An 18,625-nucleotide genomic window follows, 5' to 3' on the forward strand; every position below is an offset into this window, starting at 1 on the left:
CTGTCAAGAAACCCTACCAAATCTACACATTTATGACATGTTTCTGCAGGGGTAACGGAGCATTTGGATGGTGGATACCCGAACTGTAATTGTTCAAGGACCTCAGCTGATGAGTGTGTGGCTTTCCCTGGATTTCCATATTTACTCTGAAGGCAAAACCTTTGTAGTCTGTGAGCTCTGCTGGCTCAAGTGATCACAGTGGGCTCAACCAAGGGAGATGTACTCATTTATGATCTTCTTGGACTAGTGCAGGACTATTTACTGGTATAAAACCAGCAGAACTGCGTTCTGCACCAACATCTCTGTCTCTAGAAATGATTTTTTTCAAGGGTGCAGGTGAGAACCCATCTCCCTTGCTCCAAAGCAAGCAGTGCTGTCACAGAGAGGCCATGAGGAATGGCCAAAGCAGCCCAGGCTGCTGGTGGCAGAGCAGACACTTGAACGAAACGTTCTGGCTTTCTCCCTGTAACTTTGGGGCTGTCCTTTTCTGCTCAGAGAAGAAGCAAGTGACAGAAGGAGCCCAGCAACATCCACCAGCTTAATAACAATCATTACTATGCTAGGAGACCGGATGGATAATGCAGTCCCAAAGCATGGACATGAACTAATGTCATCAGCATTGGTATAAATAGGGTGTCTGCATTTAATTAATAAATAATAGGCTGCAATGCTAATCTCCTTCTGCTAACTCTTTTCTAAAGGTGCAATCTATTAATCACATGTCACTGCCAGCCTGGTCACTTCTTTTTTTAGATTCAAGACAGAAAAAAAAAAAAAAAGCTAGAAATAAATGGATCCTAAATACAGCAGGGCAATTGAATAGCACAGCCAGCATTATGATCCACTGCTGATTTCAATCCTTAGCTATAAGTTTTTCCCCCTAAGGATGGATATAATGCTTTAAAGAGAGAGTGAAGGCTTGCGATGTTGTTAAAGGTCAGCATGTTACTAATGTCTGCAAAATGAAGTGTTTTTTTTTTTCCCTGATTATTTGCCCATGGAAATTCTGTCGCTCCACAATGTCTGTCGACATGCAGAAAGCCCCGTTTCTGTGGGAACAGGCTCAGGCGGGTGAGATATTCCTATTGAGCTGGGGACAGCATAACTTTCAGAGAAGTTATTTAATGGAAATGTCTCACCTGTTTGGCACACTTTGAGACTAGGAAGCCAGAAACTCAAGGAGAAAAAAAAAAACAAAAAAAACCCACAAACATTTGTGTTGGTATGGAAATGTGCTGTGGGGGAAATGACAGCACTGCTCATCTGGGGCCATGCAGAAGGAGCCATGCAAATTGCTTCCTTTGCATGTGAATATCCCCTTTCCAGGAAGCTTCCCTCTCAATGCTCTGAATGAACTTCATTGTGCCCACAGACACAATGAAAATTTTCACCTGTTCAGCTTCAGGATTATTGCCCTGCTGTGCCTTTTCTAGGATCTCTTTAGAAAAACCTGGAAAACGTTGCCCCAGGAAAACATTGCCCTGGGTGGCTTTGTGTGCACTGGGGCATATATATTTAGGTCACAAAGAAAGTTTCCATCCAAAATATTTTGATTAGAAAACGTATCCTGCCTTCTCTAGTTGTCACAAATAATTGATCACAAAAATGTTTCCTTAGTAATTTAACTGATTTTCGAAATGATTAAAAGCTTTTCAGAAAGTTCATCTCTGCAATTCCAACCTGTTTGATATCAAAGTTGTGCCGAAGCCTCAGAAGAGTCATTCTCTGGCTAAATTTCTTTATTCTTCAGTCAAATGCAAGTCAGAAGTCTCAGCACAGAACATCTGGGTGAAATTTTACACTCAGTTTATGCAAGAGGTTAAATGAGTTCTAACGATTCCTTCTAGATCTAAAACCTATTCATTTTCTTTTAATCTAGCCTGAAACACCAGAAGAATGGCTACTGCTCCAGTGTTTTGGCCTTTCCTCTCAAAGTCCAAACTTAAATCAGGGAACATTTCAGGCTCTAATAAAAACTGCATTGCCTGTAATAGCAGGGAAGAGTGCTGGATCACACACTGAGATCAAGGAGAGACGGAGATAGATTCAGCTCATTACAAACAGTGGAAATATACTTGCACCAGAATTTGAATTTCTGTTGTGACACACGGCATTTGACCCCTGTTTTGTTCTAGGTGGCTCCAGGTCCTTTGAAGAGTTCCCCGATAAAGAGGCAGCTGGTATTCAGGGACAGCTATAAACCAGTTTCCTTCTGCATCCTTGTTTTTTCCAGTGTCCCTGTGGTCCTGCCTCGGGAATAGTGAGAGACATGGTGGCACAACCCGCTCCCTGACAGTGCTGTGTGCACCTCGGGCATCCACTGAACCTCGGTTTCTTTTCCCTTTGCCATCTTGTACACCAGAGACGCTGCCTGGCCTTAGCTATGACCAAATGCATGTGGTGTGAGTCTACAGGAGGGTCCTCCTCAGGAAGGAGGCCGTGCTGTTTATTAACTTAAGACCTTGCGCACATTATTCAGGATGTCACCTGCTTTGTGTCAGAGGGCGTGTCCCCAAAAAGAGCTTTGCTTAAAGGTTGTCCTTAATGTTTCCTTTCTCCAGGTAGAGCCTATCTCCACAACCCCTGGCCTGACATCCTCCTTTCACTCCCAGCTATACAACCCAGCATAGAGTTTTTCTCTCATCTGGGAAGATATTTGAGAGGTCTGCATCCAGACACTGTATCAGCACTTGTATTTAGATGGCAAGCTCTTAAAAGAGGTCTTCTGCCTGTTCTGCACTGTACAGTGCACCTGGTGTCATGGTTCATAACCGGTCTCCTAAGCACTGCCGCAAGACAGATAGTAAATAATTAGATTTCTGATCTAGGGAGTGGAGAGACTGCTTTGGTTCAGCCCAATCTCTGAAGTCATTAAGCTCACACGATCTTCATTCCCCCTTGCCTGAGGTTCTGGCCCATTCTCCCACACCTCTTCTTCATTAGCTGTTCTTAATAATAATAATCAGAGTCATCGTGGAAAAAAGCTATCCAAGAAAGCAATTCATCCAATGTAACTTATATTGTGGCAACATAATTTCATGTTAATTGGATGGCTGCTTGGAAGTGTCAGTATTTTGTGGTTTATAATCAATGCATCTGGCCATTCATCAGCGACTCAAGAGATGGATAAAATAAAGATTCGGGGTAATTAAACACCATTTGTATGGCAGCTCCTAGGCAGAAAGTATTGCACTGGCTATGAAATCCTACATACTAAGTTTGATGCTACAACAAAGCGTCCCTCTACTAAGGCCAATCCTAACACACCTGAGTTACTCGTCCCTTATTTTTAACCCTCTCGTAGTGCTGTTCACGGGGCAGTCTCTGATGCATTATGAAACAAACCTTCCCTGTCCTTTCAGCTGGGATATGTCCTGCTGCAGTTCTCACATCATGAGCAGGCAGCATCTCCTACTGGACCGAGTCTGACCTGACTCCACAAAAGGGAAAGGAGTTGGCCCCACAAAGCTGGCTCAAACTATTTAGAAGAACATCATTATTTGGGGAGATTTTCAAAGGGAATATTTATACACCCAAGGCCCATTGATTTTATGTGAGATATGAGCAGTGAAACACATTTGACACTTTTGAACATCTCTATTTATCTAACCAAGCTACTTCTGTGGAACTAATGATTAGAGAACCCGAGCACCTAATAATCTTCAATGCATCTATCCTTGCAACACCAATGTTATTTTATAGGTGAAAACTGGAATCACATGAAGTTACTTGACCAATTTCTTATATATATATATATATATATATATATATACAGCCAAAGATATTATTATTATTATTATTATTATTTTCACTAGGTAGAAAAGGAGTGAGAATAATAAATAGCCTGACCCAAAGTGACCTCTTCAAGGTCAGGCAGGAAATCTGCAGCAAGAATTTAAGCCTCAGTCTTCCAAGCTACAGTCTATTGCCCTGTGTACAGCTTTCTCTTCCTCTGTGCAGGATCATGCTGCAACACTGCCCTTAAAATTGAAAAGAAAGGAAACAGTCCCTCACTAATTGAAGCCAACTGTTTATCCTCCCTGGGGGAAAATGTTTCAGTGCAGTGCTGCCTTGAAAATTACCTCTCTACAAATGATATTACAAGGGGCCATATTTATTTTCCATCACAGATTCCAAAATGGGCTGGTTTTAAAGATAAAAATATTTTTGTTAATTATGAAAACACATTTTCTTGTTTTAAAGACACTGGTGCTAGGCACAGCTTTTAATTTGAAATTTTTTGTTGTTATTTTGAGTTCACTTCCTGCCCTGAGAATGGGAGTGGTAGCAAAACCAAATATAAAACTGAAGATGGAAATTGCCTTTGAAGAGGAATTAAAATTGATCAGATTACCTCTATTGCTCAGGCTGATTGGGATGCAACCTCTCCTATTCTCCTCCTGACATTGTAAAATAATCACATAAATGGAGAAAGATGCCTTTCCTTTTTTGGGACAAAAACCCAGCATCTCTGTAATCCATACATTTTATATAGCACTTTTTATTCATAGATTTAACTAAGCCTTCAGAAAACTCAAGTATCATCATTCATATGCTACAGATGGAAATTTGTGGCATGCAAAGGTGAAAGTTGTGATTCATCTTACCTCTCTTCAGATGTCTAAAAGCAAGATACCTAAATCTGAGTTAGTTGCCATACACTCGTTCCAAATTCAGTGGAGAGAGAGGGAAGGGAAACTTCAGAGCAGCATTTATCCCATATGTCTTAGGATGGTGAGAATCACATTTTGGAGGTACCTTTCTCTCCTCTTCACTGTCCCCAGGAGAAATCTAGATAACAAACTTGAACCATATGCCTATATATTTAGTCACTAAAATCAGGTAAGATGAATTCTGCCTGAAACAACATTTTAAGAATAGTCATGCAGAAACCCTGTTTAAAATTTCTTCTGGCCCTAAGTCCAAGGTGCCTACAAAGCTCAACTTCTGGGTAAAGGCACTAGATACAGTTCACTCCGAGTGCTGAACTATTTACATAGGGATTTCCTACCACCCAAAATTGATTTAATTTGACTGCAAAATATACATAGCAATTGAAAAAAACTGTGTATACCATGGAGGAAAGTTTGTCTGACCTCCACTATTCCTGAGTCTCGGGACTTCTTGCAAGCTGTGATACTCTAATCTGGGATCTGAGCAGCATAGGCGCAAAACTCTTGGTGAAACTTCCATCAGAGAGCGAGCTCAGTCTGCACCGAGACTGCGGAGCTGAGCCTGTCTTATTTTAAATTGCTCAGTTGTAACCTCTCTGTGCCAGCAGCTGAGGGTACTGACTGTAGCCCAGGCATTTCCTAGCTTCCACATCACACTAAAAGCCACTTTCCAGAAAGACCCTGGATTACACAAGAGTCAACGGCTTTGCAAGCATGCAGTAAACAAGTGGCAGTCATGAAAGAACAGGTACACAGCATTATGTGATGAATGCTGTGCTCGGTTTGTACCCTGGAAATATTTCAGGAAGCACTGTAACTGTTTGAACTCACTATATCTGGAAACAACAAATTTATTTATCTAGGACCAGGGTTTTAAAAGTTATTTGGTACTTGACTGACCTTGCTTACAGTTAGAGATACATGAATAAACAAAACCACATGAATTGCTTATGTATGTGTTGGATGCATTCAATTCTGTGTTGCCAGAAAAAACCAAAAGACCCAGAGTAAAGACAGCAGAGAGGAAAGAAAATTTGGAGACCTCATAGTATTTCCTGTTAGTATTTATAAAACATGCCTCTTCTACCCCAATTCTAAGTAACCTGCAACCACTGAGTTTTCTGATAGATGCTAGTTCTTCTCTTTGGCATTCTTCCTTACACCATATTTTGCACCAGACCTCTTCTAAGGGCTCTTCCTTCTCTAGTTTTGTACAGGAACCAGCAACACTGGCATTCTGACATGAGGAGGGAGGATGGATTTGTTACAGGCCTTGCCTGTGGATGGCTTGTGTATTTTCATTAAAATATCACTTGGTAAAATACATAAAAAAACAAACAAACAAAACACAAAAAACAGCAACAAGCAACAAGCAAAACCCAACAGGACTAGGGACAACACCAATCCCCTCATACCTAAAACACTGTTGACCACTCAGGGGACGATGTTGGTGCATCACCCAGGAAGAAAGTTCCACTCTGGGAGCTGGGCTTGGGCTTGATGCAACAACATTTTGGTCTCCTGTGAATATCAGACCAAACTCGCAAGGAACAAGCTTGGAAAATCTCAAGAAGCAAATTAAATCTGTAAGGCGTAAGCATTAGTCACCTTTACTTTCCTCAACATCAGGTAGAAAAATGGCCTATACTTTTCCCTTCCCCCAAATGCTTCTCTGAAAGAACAGCAAAACATACCTACCATTTTTTAAAGAAATGGCCGTGTAACCATAACTACAAGTTCGTCAATAGAAAAATACATAATAAATGTCTTGTTATTTCAAGTCTTTTGTGAGACAGTTCATTAGAAACTTCATTTGTCTACATGGATTGCACTTATTCAGCTATATTCTAATAAAACGCACATTGCTTCCAGTAAAGGGAATGCATTTGCTATTGATGTGCTATAAACTACTATACAGAGAGGTGTTATTATATCCCTGTGTAATAACAAGCCAATTATAATGATCAGCAAAACCTTTACAATAAAGTCAATGCATGAGGAGTGATTATCATAATGCATTCTAACTGTTCAGTGCCATAAATGCTTTGCAATTAATTGTGGAGCGTATCTATAAATGTATTATTAATGCTGTATAAAAACCCATTGACAAGCAACCTTTACATTAAAAAAAAGATACTAGGATTGTAATGTGTCCCCGAGTTCACCTAGGAGCTTGAGCTGTATTTACAAAAGTGGGATTTTTTTATAGGACTACATTTTTTATTTCCTCCACTCTTTCTCACTCACTACTTCCATTTTTGCTCTGTTATTGAAAAAACTCCGAACATCATTGAGCAGTGTGAGGGGCCTCAGTCATCCACCATACTGGATTTTTAGTCCTGTATGCATCATTTTAGGCACAACTACAGGCTTGCACTGGTGCCTTAACCCTATGACTCTGACAGCCCAGCATACAGGAATGCCAAAGGCACTAACCACAAGAAACGAGCATATAAAAGCAAATCATAACCTAAGCAGGCGATGCAGGAAGGGTGAGAAGGGAATCAAAGTTACATAATTGATGAAAAGTCGTGTGGTAGCTCAGCAGCAGAGAAAAGAACTGATATCAAAACCTCAAGGCAATGAGCTCCCCAGCCTCTCTCCAGGCTCTGCTCTGGGCTCTGCTCCTTCTTGTCAGTAAACTATTAGATTACAGATGCTTTATGAAAAATGTGCAATATGGTTATTTTTTTTTCTCCCCTTTTTTTTTCCCCATTACTACTTGGTTTAAAAGGTTGTCCTTAGGATATGTGCTAGAACACTATGTCCTGTGGATCTTTTCCAGTTCCTATTGATGGGCACCCTTCCATCGATTTCAATCACGATGGAAAGGGCAGACGTGAACAAAAGTTTGATTTCCCTTATATTCTTTCAGCAGGTGAGCACAGAGTGGAGCACATCAGCCTTCAGCAGTGTCATCGAATATAAAATACTACACATGAGGATCTGCCAGAGCCTTTTCTCTCCCCCAGAATGAAGTTTTACCAGACAGAAGGGAGCACAAATGGGGTCATCCTGGGCTACTTTGAATTAACTGATCCATTTGCATGCAGCGCTGCTGGTACTTTCTGCCTGCTTGAAAACAGGGCCCTGTGAACACAATGGGGAATCAGCTCTCAGTAGGGTCATGCAGTCCTGAGTTTCCACAATATACTTGGAGATTTTTCATTTCTCATCACATGCAATCAGTCTCATGACAATCCACGGTTAGAAAGAGAAGACTTCCATGAGTACTAAAATGGTGTTTTCAGATCAGGCCTATCAGACTGATAATGGTTAAAGGAAAAACACCACTGTTTTTAACAGATGTTCTGAACCGGAGTGAAAACCAGTGGACAAAATCCCTTTGCACCCAGTGACTTTGGGCATTGCTGTAGAGGCTCTGTCACACACAGTGGGGCCTAAAGCCCAGCTCAGGGCTCAAAACCCTCTCAAAGACCATGGCTACACCTGGACTGAGAGGAAAGAAAAATGGCCAGATCTGGGTGAGTTTCTTGATTCTGGAATCAGAGAATCTCTGTTCACACTGGAAGGAATCCAGGAAATACAGGCCAGAAGACACCAGAATGATGCTCAGAACTATGGGATACCCAAGGTGGCCCTTGTGGTCCTAGGCCTAGCTTCTTCCCCAGCCCTTGACTAGATGATCAGGGAGGTGAATAATCTTTAAGGCACCAAAATCTCTCCCTCCCAATACTCCCAATGGTCACAGCAATGTCTGGCACATACAGTGCGTGATCTTCACAAGTCCCTCTTTGTGCCATACCATGCTACCTGAGCTATAAACGGTGAGGGTGAGAGCACTACTGTGCTCATGATGATGTTGACAGAGTTAATGAAGGCCCTCGGGATGAGTTCAGGGAAAATCAGCTTGGATCTTTCCTCCCCATTATCTACCTGGAATGTTTGCCAGTGCTATCTGCCTGCTCATGCTGAGTAGATGGGGGGACCATAAAAGAAAATGTGATGAGTAGAAAAAGCTGGGAAGGCCATCCAAAAGTGGGCTAGATGGATCACCATTTGGAAACAAGACATCTTTCTCTCCAGCTTCTGGGATATGAAGTTATTAAGGAAGGCCAGCAATGATACAAACTGGGAAACTGCTGGTATAAGAGCTTCCAAGGAGCTCAGCATGCCAGGAAAAAGACTCATGGCTCAGAGATAAGAAAGAGATAAGATGTACAAAGGTACAACTCTGATCTGTGCATAGTCCCAGGCATAACAACTTTTCATATGTTGGAGCAGCCTAACCTCCAGCAGTGCACAAGGGGAGATGCTGAGCTCTGTCAAGAATGCCATATCCTTACTTATCCTTAACTCTATTCTTCAAGCCTTCCTGCTGGGCAGCCAGACCTATTCCTTGCAAAGCACTTCCAGAGAAGAAGAAAATCATTCCATGTGGCTTTGTTATAGCAGTGTAAAGCCAAACTGAGCTGACGACATCCAGTCTTGCCTATTTTCAGCACCTACACAGGCTGGGATCTGGCTAGTACCTGGACAGGAAGCTTCATGAGAGGTTGTAGCCATCAGCACGAGCTGCAGAATTCTGAATATTTAAATGGAAAATAGCTAAATGCTGAACAGTTAGTGGGTCCTGGGGCTATGTTTGTCACAGATAAACCCTGCCAGCTGCAGCAGAGATCTAGCGAGAGTTAGAAATGCCACAGATGAAATAAGAAATAGATCCAGACTTTTGCCCCAGAAGGAAAATAGGCCTTAGAAACTGCGGAGAAGCCATTCCGGCCCCTCCATCATTGCTAAGCTGACGGAACGGAATAAAAAGAAACAGACCATAGTGCATGAGCAAGGAACCACAGTTTTGCTGCTTATTGTAAGTGAGTGGACATTTTGCTCTGAAGCTGAAATAAACCATAACCAAGCAAATAATTTCAGAGCCTGCACACTGAATAATGGCTAGAGAAATGATGCAAGTCAGTTGAAATATGACAGTCTAAACCTTCCAGCAGCTGCTATCATGTTCCCTAAACAGCAAAAAAAAAATAAAAAAAAATTTGCTTGCAAGCACAGACAGACACAAAGGCTTTTGTACATTTGTGAAGTCTTGCATGCAGAAAACACTGCAATGTGATGAACTGCAGTCTCTCCTGTAAACCTCTCAGCTCCCTCTCTGCAGGACACTGCAGCCTTTCAACTCTAAACCACTTTGGACTTTGGCTTTTTTATTTTCTTTAGTCCAGGAACCTTCTGTATCTCTTTCATAAAATACAGAAGGACTCAGAAACCACTGTGAAGTGTTTCTGGGTAGAGAGGTTAACACTGAGCCTGGGTAGCACACTGTGTGCACCTTTGCATGCCTTCCTTTATGGACTTTCCCCTGTCCTTTGAGAGGAATGTGGAGGCAATGGCGCATCTAAGCATCACTAACGCAGTGCAACTAGAGTAGCAGGAGAGTCCTTTCCTTTTAAAACACGTTACTCCCAGAACAAGGTAGTGGGACCTAGGGGCTGCGTTTGTCATAGGTTAACCCTGCCAGCTGCAGCAGGAGTTGTCTAGTGAGAGCTAGTGATATTGCGGATAAAATAAGAAATGGCTCCAAACTTTTGCCCCAAACCACAAAACAGACTTGAGATCTTCCCCTAAGTTTGCAAAACTTTAAGTCACTGATAGCTACAGACTATTTTTAGAGCTGAGCACAAGACAAAGAACTAAGAAAAATAATCAACAGAAATGATGAAACGAAAATTCTATCAGTTTAACTGGGATTTGTCTGGATATATCCAGAATGTAATGTGGAATTATAATTTACACCCCTAAAAACATATGGGACAACCTAACCTATGGCAAAGTAGTTTCAATAGAGTCAAACTACAATTTGGGTAACACAAAGGCCAATGAAAGTTTTTAAGATACACTCAATAAAGCTAGAGTTATACTCTGATTTTTCAGAATGAAATAGAGAATTCTGACCCTTTTATCATGTTCTACCAATTCCATCATTGCTAAGGTCTTTATAAAATGTCAGAGGACTCTGACCTTCCTGTGAGATATTTGGAGCCTCATGAAGCATTTGATAGAAGGAATACTCCTATATAACATTTTGCAGTTGAGCATCTGCACACGCACAAACAGGCAGGAATGCAAGATGCAAAATTTTCCCATTAATTTAGACTGTTTCCCAGGAGAAATGTACTGAAAATACATTCATTTCTAGTTCCTGTGAGATTAGGCAAATGTAAATAATGCCAGTTTTTATTGAAAAGGATTGCATTCTTTGTCTTGCTCCTAGTCCAATATGGGGATTAACAAACAGAATAATAGAAACAGCAAAACTAATAAGGGGCACTCAGTATTTCCATTTTGTTGGGTTCAGTGAAATTTGTGGCAAGCCACATTTCGAATTCTTCCCCAAATCTAGATGGCCTGATACTCTAAATTCATGCTCACACACACTAAATGCCAACAAACCAACTTTCGGTTCAACGAAGAATCAAGACACAGAAGGGATTAAAGACCAGTGAAACCCAGACTGCAGAAAAAGGGAGAAAAAGGCAGAGCAGAGTCTCTTTTTGTTTTTGGTGTTGTTGGAGTAAATTCCAGACTCCTATCAGCTTGAGGTTTTGGGAGAACTGACTGGGAAGGTCAAGGATTCACGTTTCAGCAAAATGCACTTATTTGCCCTTGTATAAAACAAAACCTCACTTCCTCAAGAACACCACTCACCATTTCCAGTAACAGCCTCCTGGCAAACTGCAGGTTCAAAGAGCACCACATCCTCTCTTTAATGCCTGGCACCAAAATTCCCCATGAGCCAAAAGACAGGGGCGTATTCAGAGCAAGTGCTTTGAGCAAACTGCAGACCTGTGCTGTGCAGAAGAGATGCTTCATCTACCAGCCCCCCCAACCCCCCTTCCCTCATGTCCCATCCCTATACACGGACGGGGTATAATAAGCTACAACTTAAGTTTCTTTGTTGTTGAAGTTGACCTTTATCTTGCAGCCCTAATGAAGTCTTTTGATGTGCTCCTAAGATACACGGCCTCCTTTTTAGCATTCTGTTTGCCGTGTCTGCTTTAACCGGTGGGCTCACGAAGAACATAAGTTTTCATGCAATGCCTCCCTTGGGTGCCAATTGTTCTTTTCTCCCATAGTTGCCCTTGAGTCATGCCGTTCTGAAACATCACCAGCCCACAAGCAGCCTGTCAGTGGGGAATTAGGACAACGTGTCTTTCACACCAATGATGAGCACACCCGCTTGGCCCCTGCATTATGATCACCACCGACAGGAGCAATACGGGAACGGACTGTGTGAGAAAAGATGAGGTTTGTGTGTGTTGGGGAGATAATTATCTAAAATACAATGGAGAGGGAACTACTGGTGTGACGGATAATGCGGAATCAAACCGCCACCCAAGCCCTGTGAGGTTCAAACCACCCCTCCTTAAAGCAGCTGCTCTTAGCAAGAGTTTGAAAACCCTCCCCAGAAAGCCAGGCATGTGTTCTCTATTTGTGATTTGCATTAAAAAAAAAAAAAAAAAAAGTGATTGGGAGCTACATACCCTGTAGGCGCACTAAGCAAATTGGCCAGCCTAATTATTATTTTTTGGTATGTCTAATTAAATAGACAAAAGGCCCTCCCTTCACTCTCGCTGTCGGCACGAGCTCCACTGGAATGTGCATAATGTCCCCGCGTTTGCCCAGGCAGCTGAGCCTTTCCCTTTTCCCCTAGGAGATCTGCACTGACAACTGCCCATGGCTTACCGACGCTTACCCAGACACGGAGCCAGATCTTCAGAGGGGAAGGAAAAGGGGGCAAATTGATCCTGTTTTGTTAAAAAACACTGGATGATAATGTGTTATGTGTCATGCCTTTGTTGCAGGTTAGAAGCGTGCTACAGCCCTTCCTAGCAGAACTTGCTATCACAGAGCCTGTCAAACACTTTCTGCAGACTGCTGGATGAATTCCCCTGAATTTACTTTATGGGGACTCCAAAAGTGTCATATCTATCCCTGGGATTTCTGGCATTTTTCCAGCATTCAGCTTTTGCCCTGCTCTGCAATTACATGGCACCACAGACCTTCCTTACAGAGCCTCTGCCAACCTGCTGGTTTTACCACCCTGTGACACCAGCCCTTTAACTATGAGCTATGTACAAAGTCTTCCAATGACTTGAGTCACTGGAGAGTTTCAGCCCCACACTGATGCAGTCAAAGCCTCTGGAATCCAAAGCTTTCAACTGAAAAAGTGCACAATTTCAGGGCCCTTTGTCTGAGAGGAGTTTTGCTCCTTTTAAGTAGTTGGTGCTGGGGATTTCCACTAATGCCAACGCAAAGATAGTAGTCACATAAATGAGGAAGAATTTATGTCCATGGTGGAAATTAAAGAATTTTCATACATTTCAGAGCCAGATCATTAATAAATGACAAAATCTATTGCCATGTTTATGAGACAGAAGCACTAGTGTTTTTCTGCATATATGGACAAAAGCCTCTCCTTTTTTGTCACTCAGAGAGACAGGAATAGAGAAGTACCATGTCATTATATATATACATATATATATATGTGTATGTATAGAAATGTACTGATACAAGAAAATAAACAGCATGATAACCTGTCCTGCATAACTGACCATCTTACAGGTGAAGTATCACAAAATCAGTTGCGGCAGAAAACACCTTATCACTTGTGATCCACTGAGTGGTCACTTAGCAAAGCCTTCCAAACCCACCATGCAGCATGGAAAAGCAAAAGACCAGATCCTGATTTCAGCTACACGTGTGCAAATCCTGAATAACTCCCTGCTACTGAGAGAAGTCTTCAGCTTCAACAACAGATTTATCCACATAAGCTGATACAGGTGCAGAAAACTCCTCAGGATTTATTTTGCAAAAACAGAGTTGCTTCAGTTCAAGCAGAAACAACATGGTCGGACAAAACATAAAGTATCTGCTTTATCCTAATGAAATTAAACACCTCTGCAGCTCGGCCAAACATAGGTTTGAAAAACCTATGTTGCCGTCACTGCTGTTAAACTTTGTTAAGTCAGCGCGTGATGCTTCACCTCTTAACAAGGCAGTTATTTGTTTCCCAGGCAATCGCTGGCACCTGCCTGCCTTTTAAAATCAAATAATAATTGAATATGAGGAAAGCGAGACGAAGTAAAGGAGATTTAATAAAGAGAATCTTTGCTGCAGAGGGAATTTCTTTGGCAGTGATTACGTTACTAATTGATCAGCACATTGCCTGAGAGAAGCCAGAGACAACAATTATACTTAGCACTGTGGCTGAAAGCAATGCAGTCAACTACCTCCTCGGCTTTCGCTATCCGCTGGTTTCACCTGGATCGGTCTGTTCATCTGTAAAAGAAAGCAAAGAGAGATATTTAGCAATGGAATGAAACCTTCTTATACAGAGGCTTGCTTTGTTTCTTACCATGCACCACAGTTAGCACCAGAATAGACTCCGTGAGAAGGGAAAAAAGCAATTAGTAAGCAAAGAAGTGACCACAGAGCACAGGTTGCTTGGGCAGCTTCTTGGTCTGAGGTGAACCAGTGTCACCCCATTTACCTAACAGGGGCTCTGCTGAATCACACCAGGTGAGGGATCTGACTCATTTCACACAGGTCATGAAATTTTAAATCTAACTTTTTAAATTTCTAATAGTTCCTTCTGGAAACGCTGTGTCAGAACAGAAGTACTTTATTAGAACATACGGTTCAGTGAAACTTTAATTGCAAAGGTTTCTTGAGACTGTCATGGTGAAAAGAAAATGGAAAAGTGAATTCCATCTCAACTACTGGCTCTGTAGGATAGCGAGTTTTATGTCTATCAGAGTCATACCAGGGGAACGAGACTTAGATCTGGCTTGTCCACATGCCATGGAAGTGGTGGCTGTTGAAGGTTTTTTTGAGAGGATGGGTGTAGTATGCGTGTCAAAACCTCTCCCTGTTTTGATTTTTCAGATGTCTGTTTCCTTTTTCAGATCAGAACTTAAGTGCATGTAAAAACCTTGCCATCGTGCTGTGAATAGGATTTCTGTTCTCTGACTTATCCCTGTTGCTCTGTCTCTGTAACAAAAGCACTATGGACCATCACTGTTGCCAGTGCTAGGCGAGATGCAGAGTGTGGCTGCCTCCTCCGGCCACTCGGGCCCAGCCAGGCTCCTGCCCGGCCACTGGGGCCCAGCCCAGTGCCTGGGACTGGGGTCTCTGCCCAGGCCGGGAGACGTGGCTGACGCTTTCCCCATTGCAGGCCCAGCTGGTACCAAAGCTTGGCACGTACCCCAGGGACACAAGGACACACAGGGACACACAGGACGCTGACACGGCCAGTCACACGGACTGCCCAGCCAAGGGCTGCCTCCAGCAGCACTTCCTCACCAGGCTCACGTACACATAGACACAGCCAGCCAAGCACCCCTGCCCGGACCCTAGTCCCCTTGCCCGCCTCACAGGTTGCCTCCTCGTTGGCTGGTCTGGCTTGAAGCTTGCTGGGGAATGCACACGCACACCACGAGTGCACCAAGCTGGGGGAGATGCAGACACTTGGCCCCCAGCAGCTGGCCCCAAGCTCAGGGCTCGGCTGTTTCTGCATCCTCCCAGTCTGGGCCCTCTGGTTCACGTCTTATCAGCTGCAAAGGCTAATCTTCACAGAACCACAGAATCATCTAGGTTGGAAGAGACCTCCCAGATCACCTAGTCCAGCTTCTGACCTAACGCTAACAGGTCCTCCCTTCCTTAAAGTGGACCTGTAGTTTGATAGCCTGTCGACTAGTGTGACTGGGAGGTTTGTCTCTTGTTGTTATCTCCCCAGTTAGAAGTTCTGGATCCGATAACCCTGCTGAAATCCTGCCTCCCTTTCTAATTAACCCTTGTTGCCTTGGAAAAGGTCCTTGACCAGCTACCCTTAAAAGAGGTGTCTCCTTCTACATACCCTTACACCCAGAGCTGCTCACTCCCAGGAGAAAGTGGCAGCAGATGACCATGACCATCTCAACTGGTGGTACCTAACACAACATGGGTGTCCAATGCAGAGGGTGAGGATACTCTCCTCCTGTTAACAGATGGGGATGCAGATTAGACCAGAACCAGATGAGCTTTTCTTCTGAAAGCCTCTCCCTGCCCTTCCTCCATGTCACTTAAAGCAATACAAACACTATGGGGATGAACTACTGAAAATATTTTTCCTGTGTGACCACCACTGAGTGGATTGAAACTGTTCTTAGGTTTGGCAGCTACTGAAAGTGCAAGTTCAAACAGGCATCACAAGCAGTTCAGATGGCAATGGGAATCTTCCCAACAAAGTCAGACCAAAAATTGGCTGGTAAGTGTTACAGGATGCCTCCCTCACTTCAAAAATAAATAAATAAATAAATAAATAAATAAATAAATAAATAAATAAATAAATAAATAAATAAGAGGCAGATGGGGGTTAAATTGGATATGCATACTTTACAGAGGCTGATATCTCCCACAGGGATCCCACAATAATTGTGGCAGGTACAGTAAAGCTGTTCTGGCCCTCAGGCAGAGTGCAAAGGTGCTCAGAGTTGCCTTCCATGACTTTCCTGCAAAAATCATCGACCATAGCCACCCCTGTGCTCTCAGACACTAGGGCCAAGAGCCACAGCCCTGCTGAAGCTTTGTGCTGGGGTCAAGGTTTGGCTTGCAGATGCAGGGATTATAAATTTTATTCCTCTTTCTTCCCAATCCCAGACAGGTATAGATCTGAATCATTGTCTTTTCTCTAGAAAATATTGGAAAAATTAATCTTGTATCTTTTGGCTTTACAATGAATGACTTGCAAGCTTTTTAGTTGTCATGTCCTGTATCTAGTTAGTACTACTATTTAATAACTAAATATTTTATTACTCATTTTCTAGCATCTCTATGCTTCTCCTCCAGTATTTCCATTACCTTGGAGAACAGTAGGGGTGATTCTGCCCCTCCCTTATTTGTAGCTAATTGCAGTTGGACAGCAAAGCTGTTAGGTTTGTTCTTTTTTATTTTTTTTTCCTAATTTCCCTTTTTTTTTTTTTGAAAGTAGTTCATAATCATTTAGATTTATTCTAATTGCTCTGCACACATATTTAGTAATAAAAAGTTATCAGACTGGCTGACAAGTAGGTTAAGATGATGGAGAGCCTAGCAGATCCTGCTGCATTGTTGTCTTGAGAGTAAAATGTACTTAGCCATAAACTGACTACTGTTAGATTCACTCTTGGAAAAAGTAGGAGCAATGGCTCCAGACACTACTGAGCAATTTCTGCTCTCCTGTATGCCTGTATCCTCTAAAAAACTCCAGACATTTTAAGTGCTAAAACCAACAAAGAATCTGGTACTGGATAAACCTTGTATCAGACCCTTCTTCTGCAACTGTAAAGATCTGTCGTTCACACGTGTATCAAAAGATACTAGCAGGGCCGGAGGCAATGTATTTGGCATCAGCAGGACAGACAGCCTGCCATAGCTCTCCTGTAACCACACGTGAGTAGCTAGCTGCTATAGACATTTAAAGATCTGTTAAACATAGGCGAGGAGGGTGATATATATGTCATATAAGTAAAAATGTCTAAAAAGTGTGATTTTAAGCCACTCCTCAGACTGGTGTCTGAGATGAATGTGACAAATAGTTCTCTGCAGTGTCTGTTCCTCTCCACTGATCACGAAGGTAGTCTATGGAGGAAGGGTAGAGTTAGGTGAGATAAGCCACTTCTTAGTACTCATACACAGGATAATAAAGCTGAAAACACCTTCTCTGTCTCTGTGCTCTGATTTCCTCCGTTGGAACTGGTTTGTGTTTACAGCAGGTTGGTGTTGACACCATCCATGTACCAAGGTCTGACTCCAGAGCTGTTAAACCCTTACAGCTGAACTCATGGTCTTCATACAGGTTCCCAATGTGGATACACGACTAATCTAACTTAAGTGGTGAGAGGAGGTCCTTGCTGCTTATGCCAGAACAGCCAGAACCTGCATGCCACGCAATCAGAAGGAAAAACAGTCACATGAGCTAAGAATTTATAAGAGGTTTGCTAACAGCCATGAAAATCACCTCTGAACATAAGTAAACTTTGGATCCAGCCTTTGGAAGAACTGGAAATAGCTTTTCCTACTTGTGAAGAGTTGGATGCGGTCAGTTTGCAAAAGGCAGAGAAAACCATCAGGCCCTTTAGCAAAATAAGAGGAGATTGGGGCATGAGGGAGGAGAAGAAGAGAATCTCTGTGAAAAGGAAAAACAGAGGGAGGGAATGGGTATCCAACAGATGAAGAAAAATCTGAGGAAATTAATAAGTAAAGGCTAGTGTAATTTAATGTACACTATGATTTATACACTTGACAATTTCTTTATAGACCAAAGAGAAAGTGCTGCATGCACGGAGCCCATAATACAAATTGAGATCATCTTGACATGAAAGACACCAATTACAGGGAGAAACATTGAGAGGAAAATAATTAAGTTTCCGCTCTCCATCTATGGAACCTTTTTTTTTTTTTTTTCTTTCCCTTTCCTCACACAGACACTCTGGGAGCAAGCAACTGGCATGGGCAGCAGGAAAAAAAGGCTAAGTGGGAAAATAAAATGGCAGAAAGAGGTACCTTCCCCGGTCTGGGGAAGCACCTACCTGGAGAGAAGGGATTTCAGAGATTCAAGCTCTCTGCTTATTCTTCAGCTGAGAACTGCCATAGTTTTAATGCAAAGAAATCAAAATTTTTACTCCAAAGCACAGTCCCCTGAATAGTGTTTTGAGGAATAATGGTATGGATATCTTTAATATCTGTCATGCCTTGGTGGCCCTGAAACTGTGATAGGAGAAAGAAGTAGTCCTATGGCACTCAGTTGGGCTTACAACAGGAGGAAAATGTTGGAGTAAATGAGGTTGTGTAATGCCGTCTTCGCCCTGAACTGGAAAGGATGGTGATCCCAAATTACTTTTTTCAAATGCTTTCTGAGGGAAGAGCTCACGTCATTACACTGCATATGGGCAGTCCCA

At 42.5% G+C, this 18,625-nt stretch overlaps 1 protein-coding gene across 14 annotated transcripts in view; it reads right to left on the bottom strand.

The window, feature by feature from the left end:
- The window catches only part of CELF4 (CUGBP Elav-like family member 4), a 703,073-nt gene that overhangs the window by 292,053 nt on the left and 392,395 nt on the right, over positions 1-18,625 (bottom strand). For all 14 annotated transcript variants that reach the window (XR_014576795.1, XR_014576796.1, XM_083817852.1 and 11 more), the window contains exon 3: positions 13,940-13,988. Coding sequence is in view for 12 of the 14 variants with exons in the window: in XM_083817852.1 (XP_083673978.1) it covers positions 13,940-13,988 (49 nt within the window). In the remaining 2 variants the exon portion in view is untranslated. The remainder of the gene's footprint in view (positions 1-13,939; positions 13,989-18,625) is intronic.

The sequence above is a fragment of the Anser anser genome, assembly GCF_964211835.1.
Source record: "Anser anser genome assembly, chromosome: Z".
NCBI lineage: Eukaryota > Metazoa > Chordata > Aves > Anseriformes > Anatidae > Anser > Anser anser.